The 20,196-nt window shown below is 36.0% G+C and overlaps 1 protein-coding gene across 5 annotated transcripts in view; it reads left to right on the forward strand.

The window, feature by feature from the left end:
- LOC127841547 (prestin-like) overlaps positions 1–6,843 on the forward strand; it is a 50,636-nt gene extending 43,793 nt beyond the window's left edge. For all 5 annotated transcript variants that reach the window (XM_052370442.1, XM_052370444.1, XM_052370445.1 and 2 more), the window contains 2 exons: positions 524–622; positions 1,847–6,843. In XM_052370442.1, the coding sequence (XP_052226402.1) occupies positions 524–622; positions 1,847–1,873 (126 nt within the window). In that variant the 3' untranslated portion in view covers positions 1,874–6,843. The remainder of the gene's footprint in view (positions 1–523; positions 623–1,846) is intronic.
- Positions 6,844–20,196: the final 13,353 nt, after the last annotated feature.

Raw genomic sequence — 20,196 nt, forward strand, 5'->3', positions numbered from 1 at the left:
TGAGATGTTGGTGCCACTTTTAAGTGTTCAATGAGCCACCAACTATACAGGTGAGATGGTTTAATGAAACTTATTGGTGTTCAATGTGCCATCAATCATATGAGTGAGATGCTTTGGTGTCACTGTTAAGTGTTCAATGAGCCCCAAAACATGAGATGGTTTATGCAACTGAGATAACAAATGATTGAAAGTATGTATTACCTTTAAATAATTTTAGCTAATGAAATGGCTGTTAATTAGTTCTTTACAACGTTGTGGTTTGTCAATGTCAAACATTTTTAGCAAGCATGTGTCAAATATATTATTGCTTTGGGAAAATGGGGCCTAATCCATGTGCGTAAAGTGTTGTCCCAGATAAGACAGTGGAGGCTGCAAATGCTAATCAGGGAAAACACTTTCCGCCAACATTTGATTTTTTTTCAAGAAGAGACTTCCTTTAGATATTACCATAAAAGCAGAAAGTGTCGTCCCTGATTAGCCTGTGCAGACTGCACATTGTAACCATGGTCTCAATATGCTTTAGAATGGCTTGACGATAGAACACGAAGATGCCAATGATGAGGACAATGACACTGACAGCCAGATTGAAGTCCATTATGCAGACGATGATGTGGGAAGCAGGGTACGTGTCGTGCTAAGGGACATTTTAAATTTTGTTTGACATTTTTAACTTTACTATTATATATTAAACATATATAATAAAGCTATCCTACTCACCCTGGCATCGGCATTCCCGTGTGCATGAGCGTTGGTTTATTCAAGTTTGCGTACCACCTCAAATATTTTCTATGTCCCTTGACATATTGCTTTCATATTTTGCATACTTCTTCACCAACATGACCCCAATCTTTAAACAAGAGCAGACAACTGTCACAAGCATTTTGTAAGAATTATGGCCCTTTTTGCACTTAGAATTTCCCCATGATTGCTTTCGTTATACTGTCAAGCACTCAAATAGTCAAGCGCGCTGTCCTCTGACAGCTCTTGTTTGTTGTTGTTTCTGCATACAAGAGATTTTGAACAAATATTATTTTCTGCTCCGTAATAATACAAAAAAAAAAATCAAATATTTCTCTGCTGAGCTTTATTTATTTAAATATCACTATATTTATATGGGTGGTGTTTACTGAACCAAATGCATGTGGACAAATGTTATGGTCAAGTTTGATGAAGATGCATAGGAAGAAGTTGGTCCTTAAATGGTGTTAAATGGTCTCAAAAAATAAAATAAAAGTATGGACAAAGAATCATAGAATTACCTTTTTCACATGTAACAATCATAATGTAATATACATTCAGTGCTGAAATATGTTCACATGTTACATGAATATAGAATATGTATGTAATAACCAAATGTATATTGAAAGTAAATCTACTGTTGTTTATATTTAAGCATATACTAATTTGAATTCAATGTTTTATTGTGTAGTAAATCCATTTATAAATTTTACATATTTATATTCAGTGAAATTGTTTTGCCCAAAATTACAGCCTCCTACAGGCTGCTTCCCAATGGCAAAATAACATTTTCCCATAAAATCTTACCAAAATTTCCCGAAAAGGATGAAGAACTTTTCAAATAAACTGTATACTAGCAATTGTTTTATTGAGTTTACAGGGATATAAACATATAATAACGTAAACCTAAATTTTAAAATGCAGTTAAACATTCACTTATTAACCATTGGAATACTGATATTTATAATCATATTAATAATGTTTCATTTTTCCCGATTGCATGGTTTATCCCACTATTTTTCTCAATCCAAAAGGAACAGGCTGTAAAATATGAATTAAAAAATATCACCGATATTTATTTCTTTTATATTTCTTTTTCTCCTTTCAGAAATTAGTTGTCATTTCACATCTTTGATGACTGGCCAGTTTATTGAGTAAATTAACGGACAGAGGCCAGTAAAATGGACTGCTAGATATGTGTAGTAACGCACATAAAAATGGGATATATTTCATTACCGTTATTATCGCTGGTAGTCAGCAGAGAACAGAATAATGAACCAATGTTTGTATTGGTAAAAAAAGCTAGACTGTGTGAAAATTAAAAGCGCTGAAGATGATGAAGAAGAGAAAACCTGATTGGGAACATTCAAGAGATTATATCCCACCAACGTAGTAATCTTTGAATGAAATGCACACTATTGAAAATTGGGGTGCGTCACATGCATACATATACATGTAAATGAGATTATGTGTGTTAAACATGATTAAAATCATGCGGATATTAGTAACAGTAACAGATCAATGGTCTTTGGTATGAAAGTGCTCAACTTGCTGTTGTCCTGGTTTAATTAAGTTTTTATGTTGATCTGGTTTTCATAGCACTGTTTGTTCAGAAATGCCAATATCATTCAAATGGTTACGCTTTCAAACAAATAAACAGACACAAGGTTTACTCTATATGTGTCATGCTTTACTGTTGAAATGTTTAAGTTTTAGTCATATAAAGAGTGAAAGCTTGATGAAGTGAAGCAAATGAACAATACACTTACATCTTGTTGATGTCATTATTAAACATATTTTTCAGGTTTTGGAATGTGCGTGTTTATTTTTTTATTGAGAATCACCATTAAACCATAGTCCTTAGTAATTATTATGATCATTTTTGTATGTAACATTCATATAGAGAAATGCTTTTGTTATAATTAGAAAACAACTGGTACTTAATGTTTTCGTAATGCCAAACACTCATTTTGTTTTGAAACTGCATTCTCTGTTTGAAAGTGGGTTTCTTAATATAATTGTGAAAAGTATAGATATTTGTCATACATGCAAAAATCCATTTCTGACTTAAAATGAAGCATTCTTTCTTATCGATTTCTTCATGCAATATATATTTTGTGTTAAGTTTCTTATTTACATCAAACTGTTATTTAAAATCACTGTTGCTGCATGCTTGTTGATATCTGCTTACAATGTGCTGTTGGTTATTTTGTGTTAATCCCCAACCACGAAGCCAAAGGGGGGGATTACTGGAATTATCTTTGTTAATCTATTATATGTTCCTGAAGTCTTAATGCATCCGATACCTTTTGACGGATTTTCATGAATTTTTCTATATATGTTTAAGACAGTTACAAAATTTGCAAGGTTGCACTGCGAGGTTGAACTTTTTAGCTTCCATTTGCTTGTCAGCTCCATATCTTCTATGCACATTAATTGTTTTTATATTGACTTTAATGTGAAGGTCATTGAGACAATATGCAAAAGACATGAGTCAGGCAGGCCAGCTTAAGGTCAAGGTTAAACTTCAAGGTCAAAAGAATGAGCCTCTTTTTTTTCGCACTTTATCTTCTATAAACATTGAAGAATTTTGAAGAATTCAAAATCTTTTGTGTCATTGGCCGTCTGTGCAAAAGGTATTGGTACCATCTTGCTGGCTTAAGATCAAGGTCACCGTTTATGAAAGGATAAGACAGATTTTAAAAATCTTCTTAGGGGACATAGCTGTCCCTTGACTTCCTTAATATCTTCTCTACAAATAGAACATTCTTTATAACTGTGAGAACACAGTTTCTTGTGGTTATTAACATTAGATGTTAATCATAGATTTCCACTCAGAAATTATAATAATTATGACTGTATAGTCATACAAATAGTCCCTTATTAAATGTGATGATTCCAGATCAAATATTTTAATGAAATATTCTTGGTTTGGCTCTGTATTGCATTGCTTCTCGAAGAAGAATCATAGGTATAGGGATTGCTTTATTTATTAAATTGTAAAATGAAGTCAAGGTCAGGTGACATCCGTATTGGTGGGCACACATACAAACCTTAACTAATGTGCAGTTATGTACTTATGTTAGGTTGCAGATCAAATTCTGTTGGTGAAATCCATTGTTTCCTGTGTATGACACGGTAAAAAGCAATTGTGTATGTTTGAACCATTGAGACATAATTATAATGAATTGAAGAAATTATTTAAGATAAGAGCAATATAAGATATTTGACATGTTCAGGATTTAATTTGTGGGAGTCCAGATCACATGCTGTAAATTATTTTATCAATACAATCAAGAGCTGTACTCATAGAGTCACTTCATTATGAAATTGTTTATTTGCTGATTAAATAAATATTGAGTCACACTCTGTGAAAATGGGGTTTAATGCAAGAGCATAAGTGTTGTCCCAGATTAGCCTGTGCAATATGCAGAGGCTAATCGGGGACGACACTTTACCCCTCCACTTGATTTTTGCTAAGAAGAGTCTTTCTTGAAATAAGGAAAATATAAAAGCGAAAAAGTGTCGTCCTAGATTAGCCTGTGAAGACTGCACAGGCTAATCTGGGACAACACTTTACTCACATGCATTAGACTCCCTTTTCACAGAGCACGGCCCATATCATTTAAATTATCTTGAATTATTTATCAGTTATTGTACATTTGTAAACAATATTTGAAAGGCTCATTCCCTTGTTATCCCTGTTCCTGAAATATGGCTCATCTGTTGAAGAGATTGAGTTTGTTTGACAAGATATTTTGTGTTTGTTGTTGAGTATTTATGTTTTGTGTTATTAGTGTTTTTATCTCAACTATTCATCAAATAGTCAGAGCTTTTCTACTCACCCAATTGTTGGCCTCAGTGGAACATGCTCTAGGTATTCAATGGAAACTTTAAAAATGTTTTAAGAGTCATTGTTGGACTTTCCTGACCAAGTTTCGTGACTCTGAATCTGCAATTTAGCAGAATAAAGCCCTTTTTGTACTTAGAAAATTCTGCTTAATGTTCACGTGCAACTACTTAATATCCATGGATCTACTACAAATTTTGAAACAAAACTTCACTTACATGTTAAGGGTCTTCATTAATATTATATGACACACTGACCTGCTTTTTATGATTCTGCTCCATTTTGTCCTAAGTTTGGTTAAACTGTTAATCTAATCCAGATATTCATTTGAAACTTTACACATGTTTTGGCGATCAAAAATCTCACAGCCCAACCCCCACAATTCTGACTGGAATTAAGCAGACTAATGCCACTTTTTGTATTTAAACAGTTCTGGTTAACTTTTGCTTGCAACAATTTCTAGATAACATTAGACCTTGCATGGGTTGCTTTCGGGGCTAGATGGATCAAGGTCAAGGCCATCGGTGCTAAAAACAACAAAAAGTGTGCAGTAAGTAACTTCGCCAAGGATGCGGATATTTTGCAGAAAGTGTGTAGGTACGATATAAGCTGATTTTATGAGAAATTGCATTTGGAAAAGTGTGGTCAAGGTCAATATTACTATTTACCGAATAAATTCCCGCTCAAAAAATTGAATTTGTATGATTTTTCTCTACAATTTTGTGTGTAGGTATGGTCCATGCAGAGCTATGTTGGGATTGCATGTGGGGGTCAGTGAAATCAAGGTCAATGTTATTCAGACAGTTTCCGCTCAATAACTTTATTTTTGATGTAATAATTTTGCTATAATTTTGTTTTTAGGGCAGCTTTCATGCATAATTAAGTTAGGATTGCATTTGGAGCTGGTTGAGTCATTTGTAAATTGTACTTTGTTAATTTATCAAATCTTCATCTTTTTATATACATATAATGTATAACTACTACAAATATTCAACTTAAAATATGTCTTTGTGGTGCATTATTAGGTTGCTGACAGAAAAACAACAATATTATACTATACTCAAACCAGAAAAGTTGAGCATTCTGTCTTGGAGCAGCTCTTGCTATTTACATTTATTTTTCCTCACACATTGAACATTTGCTTGCAGAGTTCTAATTACAAATATAACTTTACACTGACTATTGATATATACATAGATGTATTTCAAAGTATGAATTTTAATTATATAAATTATATTATTTTTATACTGTCTGGTATTTAATCAGCCACGTTTGATGACCATTGAAACAAGGATTTTATATGAATATGTTTTTGATGTTCTTGTTTAATTGACTGATTTTTATGCTCCCCAAAAATTTATTTAGGGGGAAGCATATAGTCGCAGCTTCATCTGTCCGTCTCGTTTCCGTCCGTGCACAATTTTTGTCCGGGCTATTTCTCAGCAACTAATGACTGCAATTCAATGAAACTTTATGGGAAGCTTCACTACCAAGAGGAGATGTGCATATTATCAGCCGGTTCTGGTCGGATGATTTTTCACAGAGTTATGGCTGTTTGAAATTTTCTATAAAAAAATATTGTCCCGCAACTACTGTGCGCTCAAGACATTTCCTTTTATCTGAATATATAGTGTAATACTGTGACCAAAAAAACCTTTGGGGAGCATGACCAGTCTCCGACGGTTTCTTGTATATATCGTTTGGAATCAATAATCTTCAAGACACTGGGGCTGAAATGTTTATAAGAAGTGTTCCACTTTTCGAGCCGCTCAATTTTAAAACAGGTCTGAGGTCACACTTTATCTGACACTTTATGTGAAAGTGGGTCTGAGGACGAACTTTACCAGATGCTTTATAAAGAAGTGGGTCTGAGGACGAACTTTATCAGACGCTTTATGCGGAAGTGGGTCTGAGGACAAACTTAACCAGATGCTTTATGCGGAGGTGGGTCTGAGGATAAATTTATCAGACGCTTTATGCAGAAGTGGGTCTGAGGACGAACTTTACCAGACGCTTTATGCGGAAGTGGGTCTGAGCACGAACTTTACCAGACGCTTTATGTGGAAGTGGGTCTGAGCACGAACTTTTAGACGATTTATGCAGAAGTGGGCCTGAGGACCGAACTGAGCAGTGTAGCTCCAGAAATGTCTCTGCATAAGTATATATATGCGCTTTTAAGTTGTGATTATGTCCACTAATGATATCATGAGACCTTGCATGACTAAAGCAAACATATAAAATATCTATACAACGAACGTATATACGTGTGTCTTGCATTAAGATGAGAGAATTCGATTTATACTATAGTTTGTAGTAATGTTAGAACAGTAAAAAGTTGCAACATATCACAAACGTCATGCCCCAGATAAAAGAAACCAAGATAATATTCCTTAACAATGAATGATGGACTGAAAATTATCTATGTGTCGATAGCGAGGGTTGCTGGCTGATCGTGTTTAAATACTGTGAAAGTTTCCTGTATGCATACACATTTTACATGATATCAAGATCGATCATTGTACATGTATACAATAGATATAAACCACAATTTGTTCAATATATTAAATATCGAATAATTTTGGCGCAACGTGCTGAAGACCTTCAGGTATATTACATAATGGACAGTTTCAGCATGTATCTTTCTATAAACATGCTCAACGTTTTTCTTAACTCATTTGCATGTGATTTGCATTTCTACATGCCAATATAACGAAAACACACATAACACTTGACGGCTATACGCCAATATAACGAAAACAAGCCTAACACTTGACGGCTACCAATATTGCCAATATAAAAAAAACACGCCTAACACTTGACAGCTTAAAAAATATTGCCGATATAACGAAAACACGCCTAAAACTTGACAGTTACCTATATTGCCAATATAACGAAAACACGGCTAACACTTGACAGCTACCAATATTGCCAATATAACTAAAACACGCCTAACACTTGACGGCTACCAATATTGCCAATATAACGAAAACACGCCTAACACTTGACGGCTACCAATATTGCCTATATAACGAAAACCTTAAGCTTGACGGCTACCAAAATTGCAAATATAACAAAAACACGCCTAACACTTGACGGCTACCAATATTGCCAATATAACGAAAACACTCCTTTCACTTGACGGCTACCAATATTGCCAATATAACGAAAACACGCCTAACACTTGACGGCTACCAATATTGCATATATAACAAAAAAACGCCTAACACATGACGGCTACCAATATTGCAAATATAACGAAAACACGCCTAACACTAGACGGCTACCAATATTGCTAATATAATGAAAACACGCCTAACACTTGACGGCTACCAATATTGCCAATATAACGAAAACACTCCTAACACTTGATGGCTACCAATATTGCCAATATAACAAAACACGCCTAACACTTGACGGCTACCAATATTGAATTTCAGGTTCAGGGATAATAAAGGGATAATGTCAAAGCAATGGTTTCATACACATGTGAACTTAAAGCGTATGGTTCAAGTGCATTTATATGTACAGAATTTTTTTTAACTCTTTCTTGATCTTAATTTAGGTAATATTTATTTAATCCATGTTGGATTTTATTAAACATAGTTCATGGCTCCATTCTTATTGCTATAAATATTTCTTTACAAAAATGTAATTCTATGGTCTTTTGTCAAAACAAAATGTGGCTTTCGTGATGATCACTAATGGAATTTGAATTGCCCTAAACAACAATATTAATTGTAAAGTGTAATAAAATCACTAATAAGTAATTTTCAGCTGAAAACATTAATTAACCCTTCACCACTTAGGTATTTTGACATATTTATGGTCCCTATGAAAGTTAAATTTAATTAAAAACCGTTCATATTACCAGAATCAAGCTTTAAAGGCTTCATTTCCAACCTTTAGATACTGATGAGCAGCAAACAACATAAAGCCTGAACCGAGTTACTCGCAGGCTGTTCTGGTTTTATGCACATTTTTTACTTGGCTTATGAATGGGAAAGGGTTAACGTCTACTTTTACACTAATGAAAGCACGGAGCGTATATTGACAGTCCGTGATGAAAGTACGCAGGTACATTTCTAAGTGAGCACGTATGGCAAGCGGTTCGACGCATAATCCCAAGAAACTAGGTTTCTCATGAGAACCTAGGTTCTCAGAATGAGAACCTAGGTTCTCGCTTGAAGATTGCACATGGCGTCAAGAACCCAAGTTTTCAATTGAGAACCTAGGTTTTCATGAGAACCTAGGTTCTCATTTGAAAACCTAGGTTTTCATGAGAACCTAGGTTCTCATTTGAAAACCTAGGTTTTCATGAGAACCTAGGTTCTCATGAAAAACCTAGTTTCTTGGAATAATGCGTCGAACTGCTTGCCATATCCGTGGTTTTCATTTGGGAACCATAGGTTCTCTGAGAACCTAGGTTCTCTGAGAACCTAGGTTTTCAGAGAACCTAGGTTCTCATGAGAAACTAGGTTCTCATTATGAGAACCAAGGTTCTCATTAGAACCTAGGTTCTTTGAAAACCTAGGTTCTCTGAGAACCTAGGTTCTCTGAAAACCTAGGTTTTCAGAGAACCTAGGTTTTCAGAATTACGCGTCGGACGGCGTAAACTTGCTCGTTTGGAATACGGGACACATATTATTCAGGGCGCAGGATCAATGGGGTTCACATATGATTACACACGGGCTGGACAGAATGAAAACACGACGTTAAGAACTTTATTTTTGCAGATATCTCAAGTTATTGAAATATGTTTGCAAAGTCTTTAGCGCATAAGTTTTTTTTGCAGTGTTGCTGATATCTTACTATTGAATAATACATTATTACACATAATCAATAGAGATAAAACTTGTATTTTATACCATAATGATTGCTTCCTACATGTAGGTCACAGACATACTTAAAATAGAAAACTGTACCGTACAGTCGTTTGAGGCCCGAACAAGGGAACTGAATATTTGAAACTCATTTAATGCTGTAAAATGTATTATGTAACGATTGATCTGAATTTTTAGTCTCAAAATAATATTTACAATTAAAGATTTATTTCATATACAGTTCAATTTTTTATTAATGTGTTCAGACCAATGTCGACCGATTACTTTACTATTTTCATTCCTTAAGAACACCCATACAGGAAACATGAACAAGAGGCAGTCACCGACGGCTAATGCCTGTTGTCATAAATATTCAACAGATAAGTTTCGTAGAATATTACTGAGCATTGTCTGAACATTGTTCAGAAAATGCTCTTGGGGAGAAACATTCACGGTTTCACGCCTATTTCTATTCATTTTACACATATGCCGCTAGCGTGTACCAAGCAATGGGAGACAACTGGAGGTTAATTATGGCAAGCGGTTCGACGCATAATCCCAAGAAACTAGGTTTCTCATGAGAACCTAGGTTCTCATGAGAACCTAGGTTCTCATGAGATTCTAGGTTGATGAAATCCCAAGAAACCAGGTTTCTCACGAGAACCTAGGTTCTCATGAGAACCTAGGTTCTCATGAGAACCAAGGTTTATGAAATCCCAAGAAACCAGGTTTCTCATGAGAACCTAGGTTTTCATGAGAACCTAGGTTCTCATTTGAAAACCTTGGTTTACGCTTGAGAACCTAGGTTCTCATGAGAAACTAGGTTTTTCATGAGAACCTAGGTTCTCATAGACACAAAGAACTTAAGTTCTCATGAGAACCTAGGTTCTCATGAGAACCTAGGTTCTCTTTCTGAGAACTTAAGTTCTAGTTTGGTATCCTAGGTTTTCACAAGAACCTAGGTTCTCATTTGAAAACCTAGGTTCTCATGAGAACCTAGGTTCTCATTTCAAAACCTAGGTTCTCATGAGAACCGAGGTTCTCATTCTGAGAACCTAGGTTCTCATGAGAAACCTAGTTTCTTGGGATTATGCGTCGAACCGCTTGCCATAAGCACGCATAACTCAGTAGCAATAGATCACAATCCTTTCTATTTTATTACTGAATATTTTTTTAAAGAATAATGTAAGAGAAAAACGCGTCTATGACGCTGGGTGCAGCTATTAAAACAAGAAGGCCTGAAAGGCCCAAAGTCGCTCACCTGAGATAGAAAAAAAAATTGGGAACATTCTTGGTGCCAAGTTTCATGATGATCGGAAAATAAATGTGGCCTCTAGAGTGTTAACAAGGTTTTACTATAGCCATATAAGGAAAAAGACCCCACCCCCAGGCAGCCATGTTTCTCAACCAACCGGCATCATTTTTGAACTCGTCCAACATATAATTGGGTGAATCTTCTGACCAAGTTTAATGAAGATCGGACAGTAAATGTGGCCTCCAGATTGTTAACAAGATTTAACTACTGTATAGCCATATCAGGAAAAATGCCTCGCCCCTTGGAAGCCATGTTTTTTCAAGCAAACGTAACCATTTTCAAACTCGTCCAAGAGACCAATCTTCTGACCAAATTTCATGAAGATTGTACAATAAATGTTGCATCTAGAGGGTATCGGGTCCGTTCGCCCTAGTTACACGTTCGCCCTGGGTTCGTTCGCCCTTTATTATCATGTGCATATCGGGTTATAAACAGTTGATTGTTCACACATATAAGCAAGTTTGAACCTTAAGTTTTCATTTATTAATATAGTAAGCAATTAGTGAAAATAACTGGCCTTTGTTACAAACACGCTTAGGAGTTAAAGAGCGCCGTTTTGATTTTTCACACATGTAAGCAAGTTTGTACCTAAGGTTTCATCATTAATTAATATAATAAGCAATTAGGGAATATTACTGGCCTTTGTTACAAATACGCTTACAAGTTAAAGAGCGCCGTCTTTTATATTTTGGTAACACTTTTTTGTTTGATATGTTCGGAATAACCTAACTGTGAATTATCGGTTAAGTTTACGGGAGGGTTATCATTTATTACTGATTGTAGTTACATAACCCCGATCCGGAACTCCTGTTTGCAGGGTTACATGCAGTCAACTTGATACTTAGCACACATTGTTCAGTGTATGCTGCCTAAGATTTGTAAAATACATTCGAAATGGTTTGTTTTGGTATCAACTTGAAGGTATATTTGTAAGTAATAAGAAATATTGTTAAAAAGATATACGGCGTTGATTGTGGTTGGAGTTTATGAAAGGCAAAGAGTTCAATGAATGAGATCAAGGATAGCGAATGTCTTTCTGTGCAGTTCGTAGCTGCATCACACGCAGTACGGGATGTTACGCGGAGTTTTTGCGGCTTACTTTACATTATTTCATATTGCTGGTCATAAACCTATAGATACAAAACAGAAAACCAAAATAATAATGGGAGTGAAATTAAAACATATGAGCCCACTTGCCACACGCGAAGTATCCGTACATATTTTAAATATGTATACGCGCGTTCTTCGAACAAACCTGTTTTAGTGGTTTGTCGGGCATTGCTATTTGATTCGAGTATTAACAGTTTCGAGAATCATCGCGCTCATGCTTAATACATTAGTCAATGTGGTGGAATAATTCTTGTTAAATTAATTAAAAATAATATTTATCATGGTATTGTTGAAAACACATTAAGAATCTGTTATTGACATACCATAATTATATCGCTTGATATCTTCATTTAACATCTTTCTGGTCTTACAAAAATATCAGTTCACATAGTTCACGCTATAGCGTCTTTATTATATAACAATAATTTTACTGGCCGCGAACTCCGGTCAGAACATAAGGTATTCGTGAAGACCCAGCTATGACCTGTATATAAACTCTGACATTCACACACACTAACCACGAACTGACGAAGGTGTAGAATCTACGCACAAATTGTATTAATGTGAAGAGTTGAGTGTAAAACTGTTCTATCTATCATGCCTTTTCATAAGAGATAAAATTGTTTCATGCTGAACACGCAATAAAACTGTGTTAGAAAGACGCGGCCATGTGTCCAATGTTCTGGTGGTATTCTCAAATCAACCTATGGACTAAATGAAGTGTATTCATTCGTGGGTAGCCGCGGGCATTTTTATGAATGTAACCTTAAGGTCACCTAAGGTAAAAAAAGACATTAATCAGCTGTGCCGAAAAAAAAGCCATTTGTGGGCTCTACTTTTTCTGTTGGTGGTTCCCGGCTTTGAAAGTAGGTCTGCACAGCTGTCATAACCGGTGTGCCTATTCTAAGGTAAATATTTTGAGTGACAGCGCATAGACTTTAATGACATGCGTTTTTTGAAAAGCTTATGCATTTAGCTATCCAATGATGTATGCGCTTGATCATGGTAAAAATTGATATCGAACTTCAACTATTTTCTATTTAATATGGAAGGAAATTAATTGCGCATGCGTTACCTTGTTGTTAAGGTCACACTATACTTATTCGATGCATAATATTATTAAATGTAAAACGTTCAACTTTAATAACAAATCAAATCAAAATTTTGTACGTCCCCACGTAACCACGTGTTGTCTTAAAGGGCTTTCTCAGCGGAATGCATATAAGAAGTAAAACAAGATAATTATTATGTAAAGAAGAGCTTGACACGAATCAAAGTTCGATGATTTTCAACTATTTTGTTTTCGGCTTCTGTTGAGTTGGTTGTAATTCACATTCGCCTAGTTCCCCGCTGCAGTCTCTTAACTAAAAATATAAGAGTGATTTTTATGGTGAATACATATATTACTGCTTTTCATGCACACAGGTCGAGAAAAGAATGACAAAACACGTTTCATTAACTAGAAAGATGTCTGACATTAAATCAAGATGAGTTTTAATGAGTATAGCAAAGCACATTTAAATTATTAAGTGTATTGCATTCTTTCTCTTTTCAATCGTGAAACATCGGCTATCTCGGATTCCTCCCTAAGATATGAATAAATCGTCTGCTGATCCAGAGTGATCTCCCAGCTGAGTTGTCGTTCCAGGTCACAAAATACTAAATGGTTTCCCTACAGTTACGCATGCACAATTAATTTCCTTCTTTATTACATATACAATAGTTGAAGTTCGATACCAATTTTTACCATGACCAAGCGTTTCAGTACTATATCATCATACATCATTGGGAAGATAAATGCATAATCTTTGTAAAAAATGCATGTCATCAAATTCTATGTGTTGTAACTCAAAATATTTACCTTAGAATAGGCACACCAGTTTTGATAGATGTGGATGCAACCATTTTGGGCTCAAATAGTATGACCTACTTTCAAAGCCGGAAACCATCAACAGAAAAAGTAGAGCACAAAAATGTTTTTTTAACCAGGTTTTCCGAAGGAAAAAACTGGTTATTAGATTGGCGAATGCGGGCGGGCTGGCTGGCGGGCTGGCTGGCTGGCTGGCTGGCGGGCTGGCGGAATAAGCTTGTCCGGGCCATAACTATGTCGTTCATTGTCAGATTTTAAAATCATTTGGCACATTTGTTCACCATCATTGGACGGTGTGTCGCGCGAAATAATTACGTCGATATCTCCAAGGTGAAGGTCACACTTTGAGTTCAAAGGTCAAAAATGGCCATAAATGAGCTTGTCCGAGCCATAACTAGGTCGTTCATCGTCAGATTTTAAAATCATTTGGCACATTTGTTCACCATCATTGGACGGTGTGTCGCGCGAAATAATTACGTCGATATCTCCAAGGTCAAGGTCACACTTTGAGTTCAAAGGTCAAAAATGGCCATAAATGAGCTTGTCCTGGCCATAACTATGTCATTCATTGTGAGATTTTAAAATCATTTGGCACATTTGTTCACCATCATGGGACGGTGTGTCCCACGAAAGAATCACGTCAATATCTCCAATGTCAAGGTCGCCACGACTAAAAATAGATTTAAAAAAAAAAATTACAAAGGGGCTTAATTTTTTTTTGTCATTTCAAAAGTTCAGTTTGAGTTTTCTCCCTTTATCAGATTTTTTTTTCACAATGAAAACCTGGTTTTGTGACAATTTTGTCCCTTGTTTTCTTATTGCTTACAAAAATACCTTCAAATTAATACCGAAAACAACCATTTGCAATGTATTTTACAAATCCTATGCAGCATGCACTGAATAATGAGTTTTAAGTATCAAACTGACTGCATGTAACCCTAAAAACATGTAACCCTAAAAACATGAGTTCCGGTTTGGGGTTATGTGACCTTTAAGAGAACCCAACCCTTTCTGATTTCAATAAAACCATATTTTTTAATAAGTATGATGTATTTTCAGAAAGAATATAAAGTACTGTCAATCTCAAATGAAGATTTATTTGAAAAACAAGGCATTGGAAATAACACATGCAAATGCATTTTTTGTTGGAAATTAAGAGCAGAAAAAAAATGTGTACATGTTGAAAACATAGTATTAATCCAAAAATAAGCATTGCTTTGAGTTTCCTAAAGCATAGAAGTGACATATATGAAAACAGAGTTAACAGCACTCTTCAGCAGTATTTTAAATTGAACAAAATGGTACTTTAGGATCTTTCGAGCATTTTTGTTCCGCATGTTTGGGGGTGATTTGAAGATTTTAGTAGCATTGAAGATGTCATTTGTCCCCAGAAAAGGTTTTTATACATATGTATTAACAGACATTTACTTCTGGCATCTACAGACACAAATTTTACCCCAAAGTGTCAATACCGGGTAAATACACAGTCTGATGTGACACTAGAGCCTGCAGGGCAGGTGTGAAGTCCTTCTGGGCCAGTGTTCAGTTTTCCCAGACTGTCTCAGGTACTCTCTGCAGTGCAATCTCTGAAAATATAAGGTTTTTATATGCATTTGGATCAAATATAGGATTATTTAGAGTAAGTCTAGTATATTTTTATAACACAATAAACTGTGTAGGTTGCTTTATTAAGTAATAGAGTCAGTAACTATGCGGTTGTCTAAGCGAAAAGCTCATTTACGAAAAGCTGGGTTCAAAAAGGGAACCGCAAGTCCAAAACAGGGTCAAACTGTAGCTTTTCCTACTGTTTCTGACAGTAAGTATGTCAGGTTGGAAAAGAAAGCCTTTGAGAGTAGAGTACATACCAGTAACAATGTATTAACCTTTAAAGATACTGATGGTACGGACACAACAGTGTCAGCGTTGCGACCCCGACCGAATGCCTCTAATGTAGTTGACGAGTATAGTGGCTGTGGTGACGAGTCACTTCATCCAGATGTGTGTACCAATAAGTTGATGGTTCAGGCAAAGGTACAGGCTCTTTTTAATTCTGCCTTCAAAAAACATAGACATGATAAGCCGAACTGTGAGGGGGATCTGAATTTTGATGCCGCTAACTCAGTTAGGTGGGGTCTAGGTTGGCGTAAGCGGCTAAAATGTACAAAGTGTTCATACATGAGCGATAATCACAATCTGTATGAGGAGGTTGAGAATAAAAAAGGTCCGGGTAGGCGTGCCACAAAGGTTAACATTGGCCTTCAGCTTGGCCTCTGTACTACACCAATTAGTAATACAGGTGTGCGCAGAATTTTTAATAATGCAAACATCATAGCCCCAAACCAGGCCGCCATGCAAAGATTAAGTGATAAAGTAAATGAAAAGATACAAAGTGTCAATATAAGGGACATGCATGAGCTCTTGTTAAAGAAAATGCCATGATAGGTAAAAAAATGCCCAAACTGTAAATGTGGAGGGTGGCTCTTGCTACAATAACTATATGTTCAATTCTAATTCAACCCCATTTCAGGCGGGGTCCATTGCGACAACCACATTTTGTTATAACACTAAAAACAAAAAATAACAGGGGTTCACATTGCCAATGGACTTTGCACGATCGGAGCTAGATTGCGAAACAAGGGGAACAATGTTGTTTGCCCTAATCATAAGGGTCGTTGCTCGGCAGAGTCAGATCCAGTAGGTGACGAAGGTAGATGGTCTGAAGTTGTGGTCCGTAACATATCAAATGAAATTCAAATTACTGGTTATACTGGTGATGGTGACTTCAGGAGTCATGCAGGGGTGAGCAAAGCAAGTGAACACACAATTCTACACTTTAAAGACATAAGGCACTTGGGAAATTCACTGAAGCGTGCTGTGTACGCAGCCAACTTTAGTTCAAATATGTTCAAAGGGTCGTCAAACGCAAACCTAAAGAATCGCTTTGCTCTGTCAATTAAACAGCGGTGTATAGCAGAGTTGTAAATGGCCCACAAATTTTATAACGGTGACCTGAACAAAATAAAACAATCTATGCCAAAGGTGGCCGATGCAATTGTTTCTTGCTTTGGCGGGTATTGTGGTGAGCCCTGCAAAGCATCTAGCTTAGTTTGCTGCGGTAACTATAGAAAGGCCAAAACCTATATGCCCATGACTGTAAAACTAAGAATGACAGAGGGTGACAAGGTGTTGCTTTGAAAATGCATGGACATCATGCTGTCTCCCATAGCTCTTGATAAAACAAAATTATTGACATCTACGCAACAGTGTGAGGCCGTGAATCGATCCTACCAAGCTGTAAACCCAAAAATGATCACTTGCCAAAGGAATTTTTCGGGAAGGATTCATGGCCAGGTTCTTAAACTTAACAATGGGTATGCAGTATCAGTGCTGATAAAAACCTAATCACTGGGGGCAACTCTTACAAAAGGTTATTCGGTCATACGTCAAATAAGGAAGACCGATGCCATAACAAAAAAGCCAAACAATGATGTTATCCAAAAACGCAAAATTACTTGGTATGCGGCACGACAGCGCCGTTACCATTTGCATGAAAGTTTGCATTACAATAAAGGTCTCGCTGACATTGTACATGGTATGAAAGGTGTCGGCCAGTTACAAGACCACAATTACGTATAATATAATACGTCGGCCACATATACATATAAAGTAATTATTGCACCCGAAATATTATTTTACATGCCAACGAGTCACTTATGTTGTCATTTGCTGCCTTGTGTTTTTATGCATCTATACATAGAAAAAAGTTATTTTAGGCAAATTTTGTATGATTAAATCAATTAAACACATGATTACAAAAAACAAATGGTGTTAAATAGGATTAGTTTAGTTTGCAAAGAAAAAATTGCTAACTTTTAGACAAGGAAGGCAGGGTGGTCAACATATGACCAGTGCATCTGCCGCTTTGGGCGCAAACTTTTCGAGCATTATTGACCAAAACCGGTTCTTTAATTAAATGATGGGGACTACAACACAAGGTTTTATGACATAAATGGGATAAATGCTGAGATTGATCCAAATTAATGCCAAAGTGAAACTGAAAAACTAAGCAATGTACATAGTGGATCTTGGATGGGTGCTCGGGTGGACAGTTTGGTTTGATTTTCCCATATCTAACCCCCCAATGTTCACTAGAGCACCCATCCCACATAATATAACCTTAAACTGGGTCCAGATGACATCTTCCATATATTGTTATTAATACAACCTGCTTATATGCTCCATTTCGTCTTTTTTTTTCAGACGATAAATTATTCCGGGTGTGCTTAAAGGTTACGCATGCGCAATTAATTTCCTTCTATATTACATATACAATACCTTAATTACTCTATGTTTTCGGACACTCTGAATTTTCGGACACCCCATTTTTTAGCAAAAATAATTATTTTTCGTGACTCTTAATTTTCGGCCACACGAGTGTTCGTCCATAATTAATGTCTCTAAGTTTTCGGACAATATATTTTACAGCGCTATGTTACCAAATTTCGGTCCTGTTTTCGATACCTAATGACACTTCGATCATGGGGTTTTACAACAAGATTAACATCATAAAACATGGAAGGTACATGCCCGAGGGCAACGGACGATTACATTTGCGTTTGAGGGTAAATAACCTTGTAAACCGGTATAAAACAATGGTTTCGCCCGATATAATAAGCGTTATGACAATTACCAGGGGTAGTGCCAATTAACAATTCAATTACTAGTATCTACCGCAGTGTAACTACACATTCTCAGTTAAATAACTGTGACAATTACTAAACGCTTCAAAGTGTGATGCACCTATTGCATGTTTTACGAACAATGGAATGTGTTGGACAACAACTATCGGAAATTAACAAACAAAGCATTCATAGTTTGCTTGTTTTTATTGCGTTAATTACAGGTTCATACTAGCGAGTATCGGTACATCACATGCTAATCTTTGAACTCGTTGATCAAAATACAGCCTTGAAGTAACTTTCTGTCAAATAAATTAGGCAATTAAAATAAATTTAGATGCAATGCAAACATTTTAAACTGTTATTTATACTATACGGCATGGTATTTTACAAGAGCATGCTATTACCGGTAGTCGTTGATACAATTTACGCTTTTTTCGGACACTTCAATATTCGACTCTAAGTTTTCGGACATCTGTATTTTGTGAATATTTTTCGTATCTAAGTTTTCCGACACGATTTTTTTTCAGTGTCCGAAAACATAGAGTTATTACGGTAGTTGAAGTTCGATATCAATTTTTACCATGACCAAGCGTTTCAGTACTATATCATCATACATCATTGGAAAGATAAATGCATAATCTTTTTTAAATTGCATGTCATCAAATTCTATGTGTTGTAACTCAAAGTATTTACCTTAAAATAGGCACACCAGTTTTGACGGATGTGGATGCGACCATTTTGGGCTCAAATAGTATGGCGTACTTTCAAAGCCGGGAACCATCAACAGAAAAAGTAGAGCACAAAAATGGCTTTGTTCTTATTGCTTACAAATATACCTTCAAATTAATACCAAAAACAACCATTTGCAATGTATTTTACAAATCCTATGCGGCATGCACTGAACAATGTGTGCTAAGTATCAAACTGACTGCATGTAACCCTAAAAGCAGGAGTTCCGGTTTGGGGTTATGTGACCTATACATTTCAATGTAAAAGCGACATCTTTAAGCGAAAATAAATGCAACATTTTGCATATAGAGACCTCCATAGCCATACCTTTTCGTAAAGGCCATTTTAAGCGGAATCGATTTATGCAACAAAAAAAATATGTCATGTACAATTTAAGAAAGAACTTGACACAAATCAAAATCGACTGTTTTTGCAACTTTTTTTTCGGCCGTTTCTTAGTGGAATGTAACCTTTTCCAGTGCGAAATTTACTATAGTTTTCAAGTTTATCATATTTCAGGGATTCAGTAATGAACACCTATTCATTCCCTACAGTTATCTCCGAAAGATAACACCCGAATAATAGTAAAAAGTGAAAAACATGCCTTCCTGGCAACCATGATTTGAAACGGTTATTTAGTATACTGTAACCTCCATGCTCTCACACACACTCTTGATCAGCAGACGATTTATTCTATAAATCGGAGAAGTCCGGAGAAAGCCGATGTATCACGATTGATGATAAGGGGGCAGGGGATATATTTTTGACCAAATTTCGAGTTCCGAAAGGCCGCAAACAGTCAAATCCATTGCATCAAAACAGAAAGTGACACAAGAAAGCCTTTTTGTGTCAGTGTCATAGCATAGGCAATATACATTGAAAATACAACCAAAGACAAGGCTGGCTTCTTCACTTGTGAAACTATGGCCCTTGATCTTTCCCCCCACCCACCTCATTTTTAATGAAAAATTGAGAAATTTGACCCATTTCATGGCATGCACAGAACATTCAAACAGAATGCAATCCTAGTTTTGGCTACATTACTCACTAATTTCATCCCTGTGCTTTGTTTATTTGCCTAG

This window comes from Dreissena polymorpha, chromosome 8, assembly GCF_020536995.1.
Source record: "Dreissena polymorpha isolate Duluth1 chromosome 8, UMN_Dpol_1.0, whole genome shotgun sequence".
Lineage (NCBI taxonomy): Eukaryota > Metazoa > Mollusca > Bivalvia > Myida > Dreissenidae > Dreissena > Dreissena polymorpha.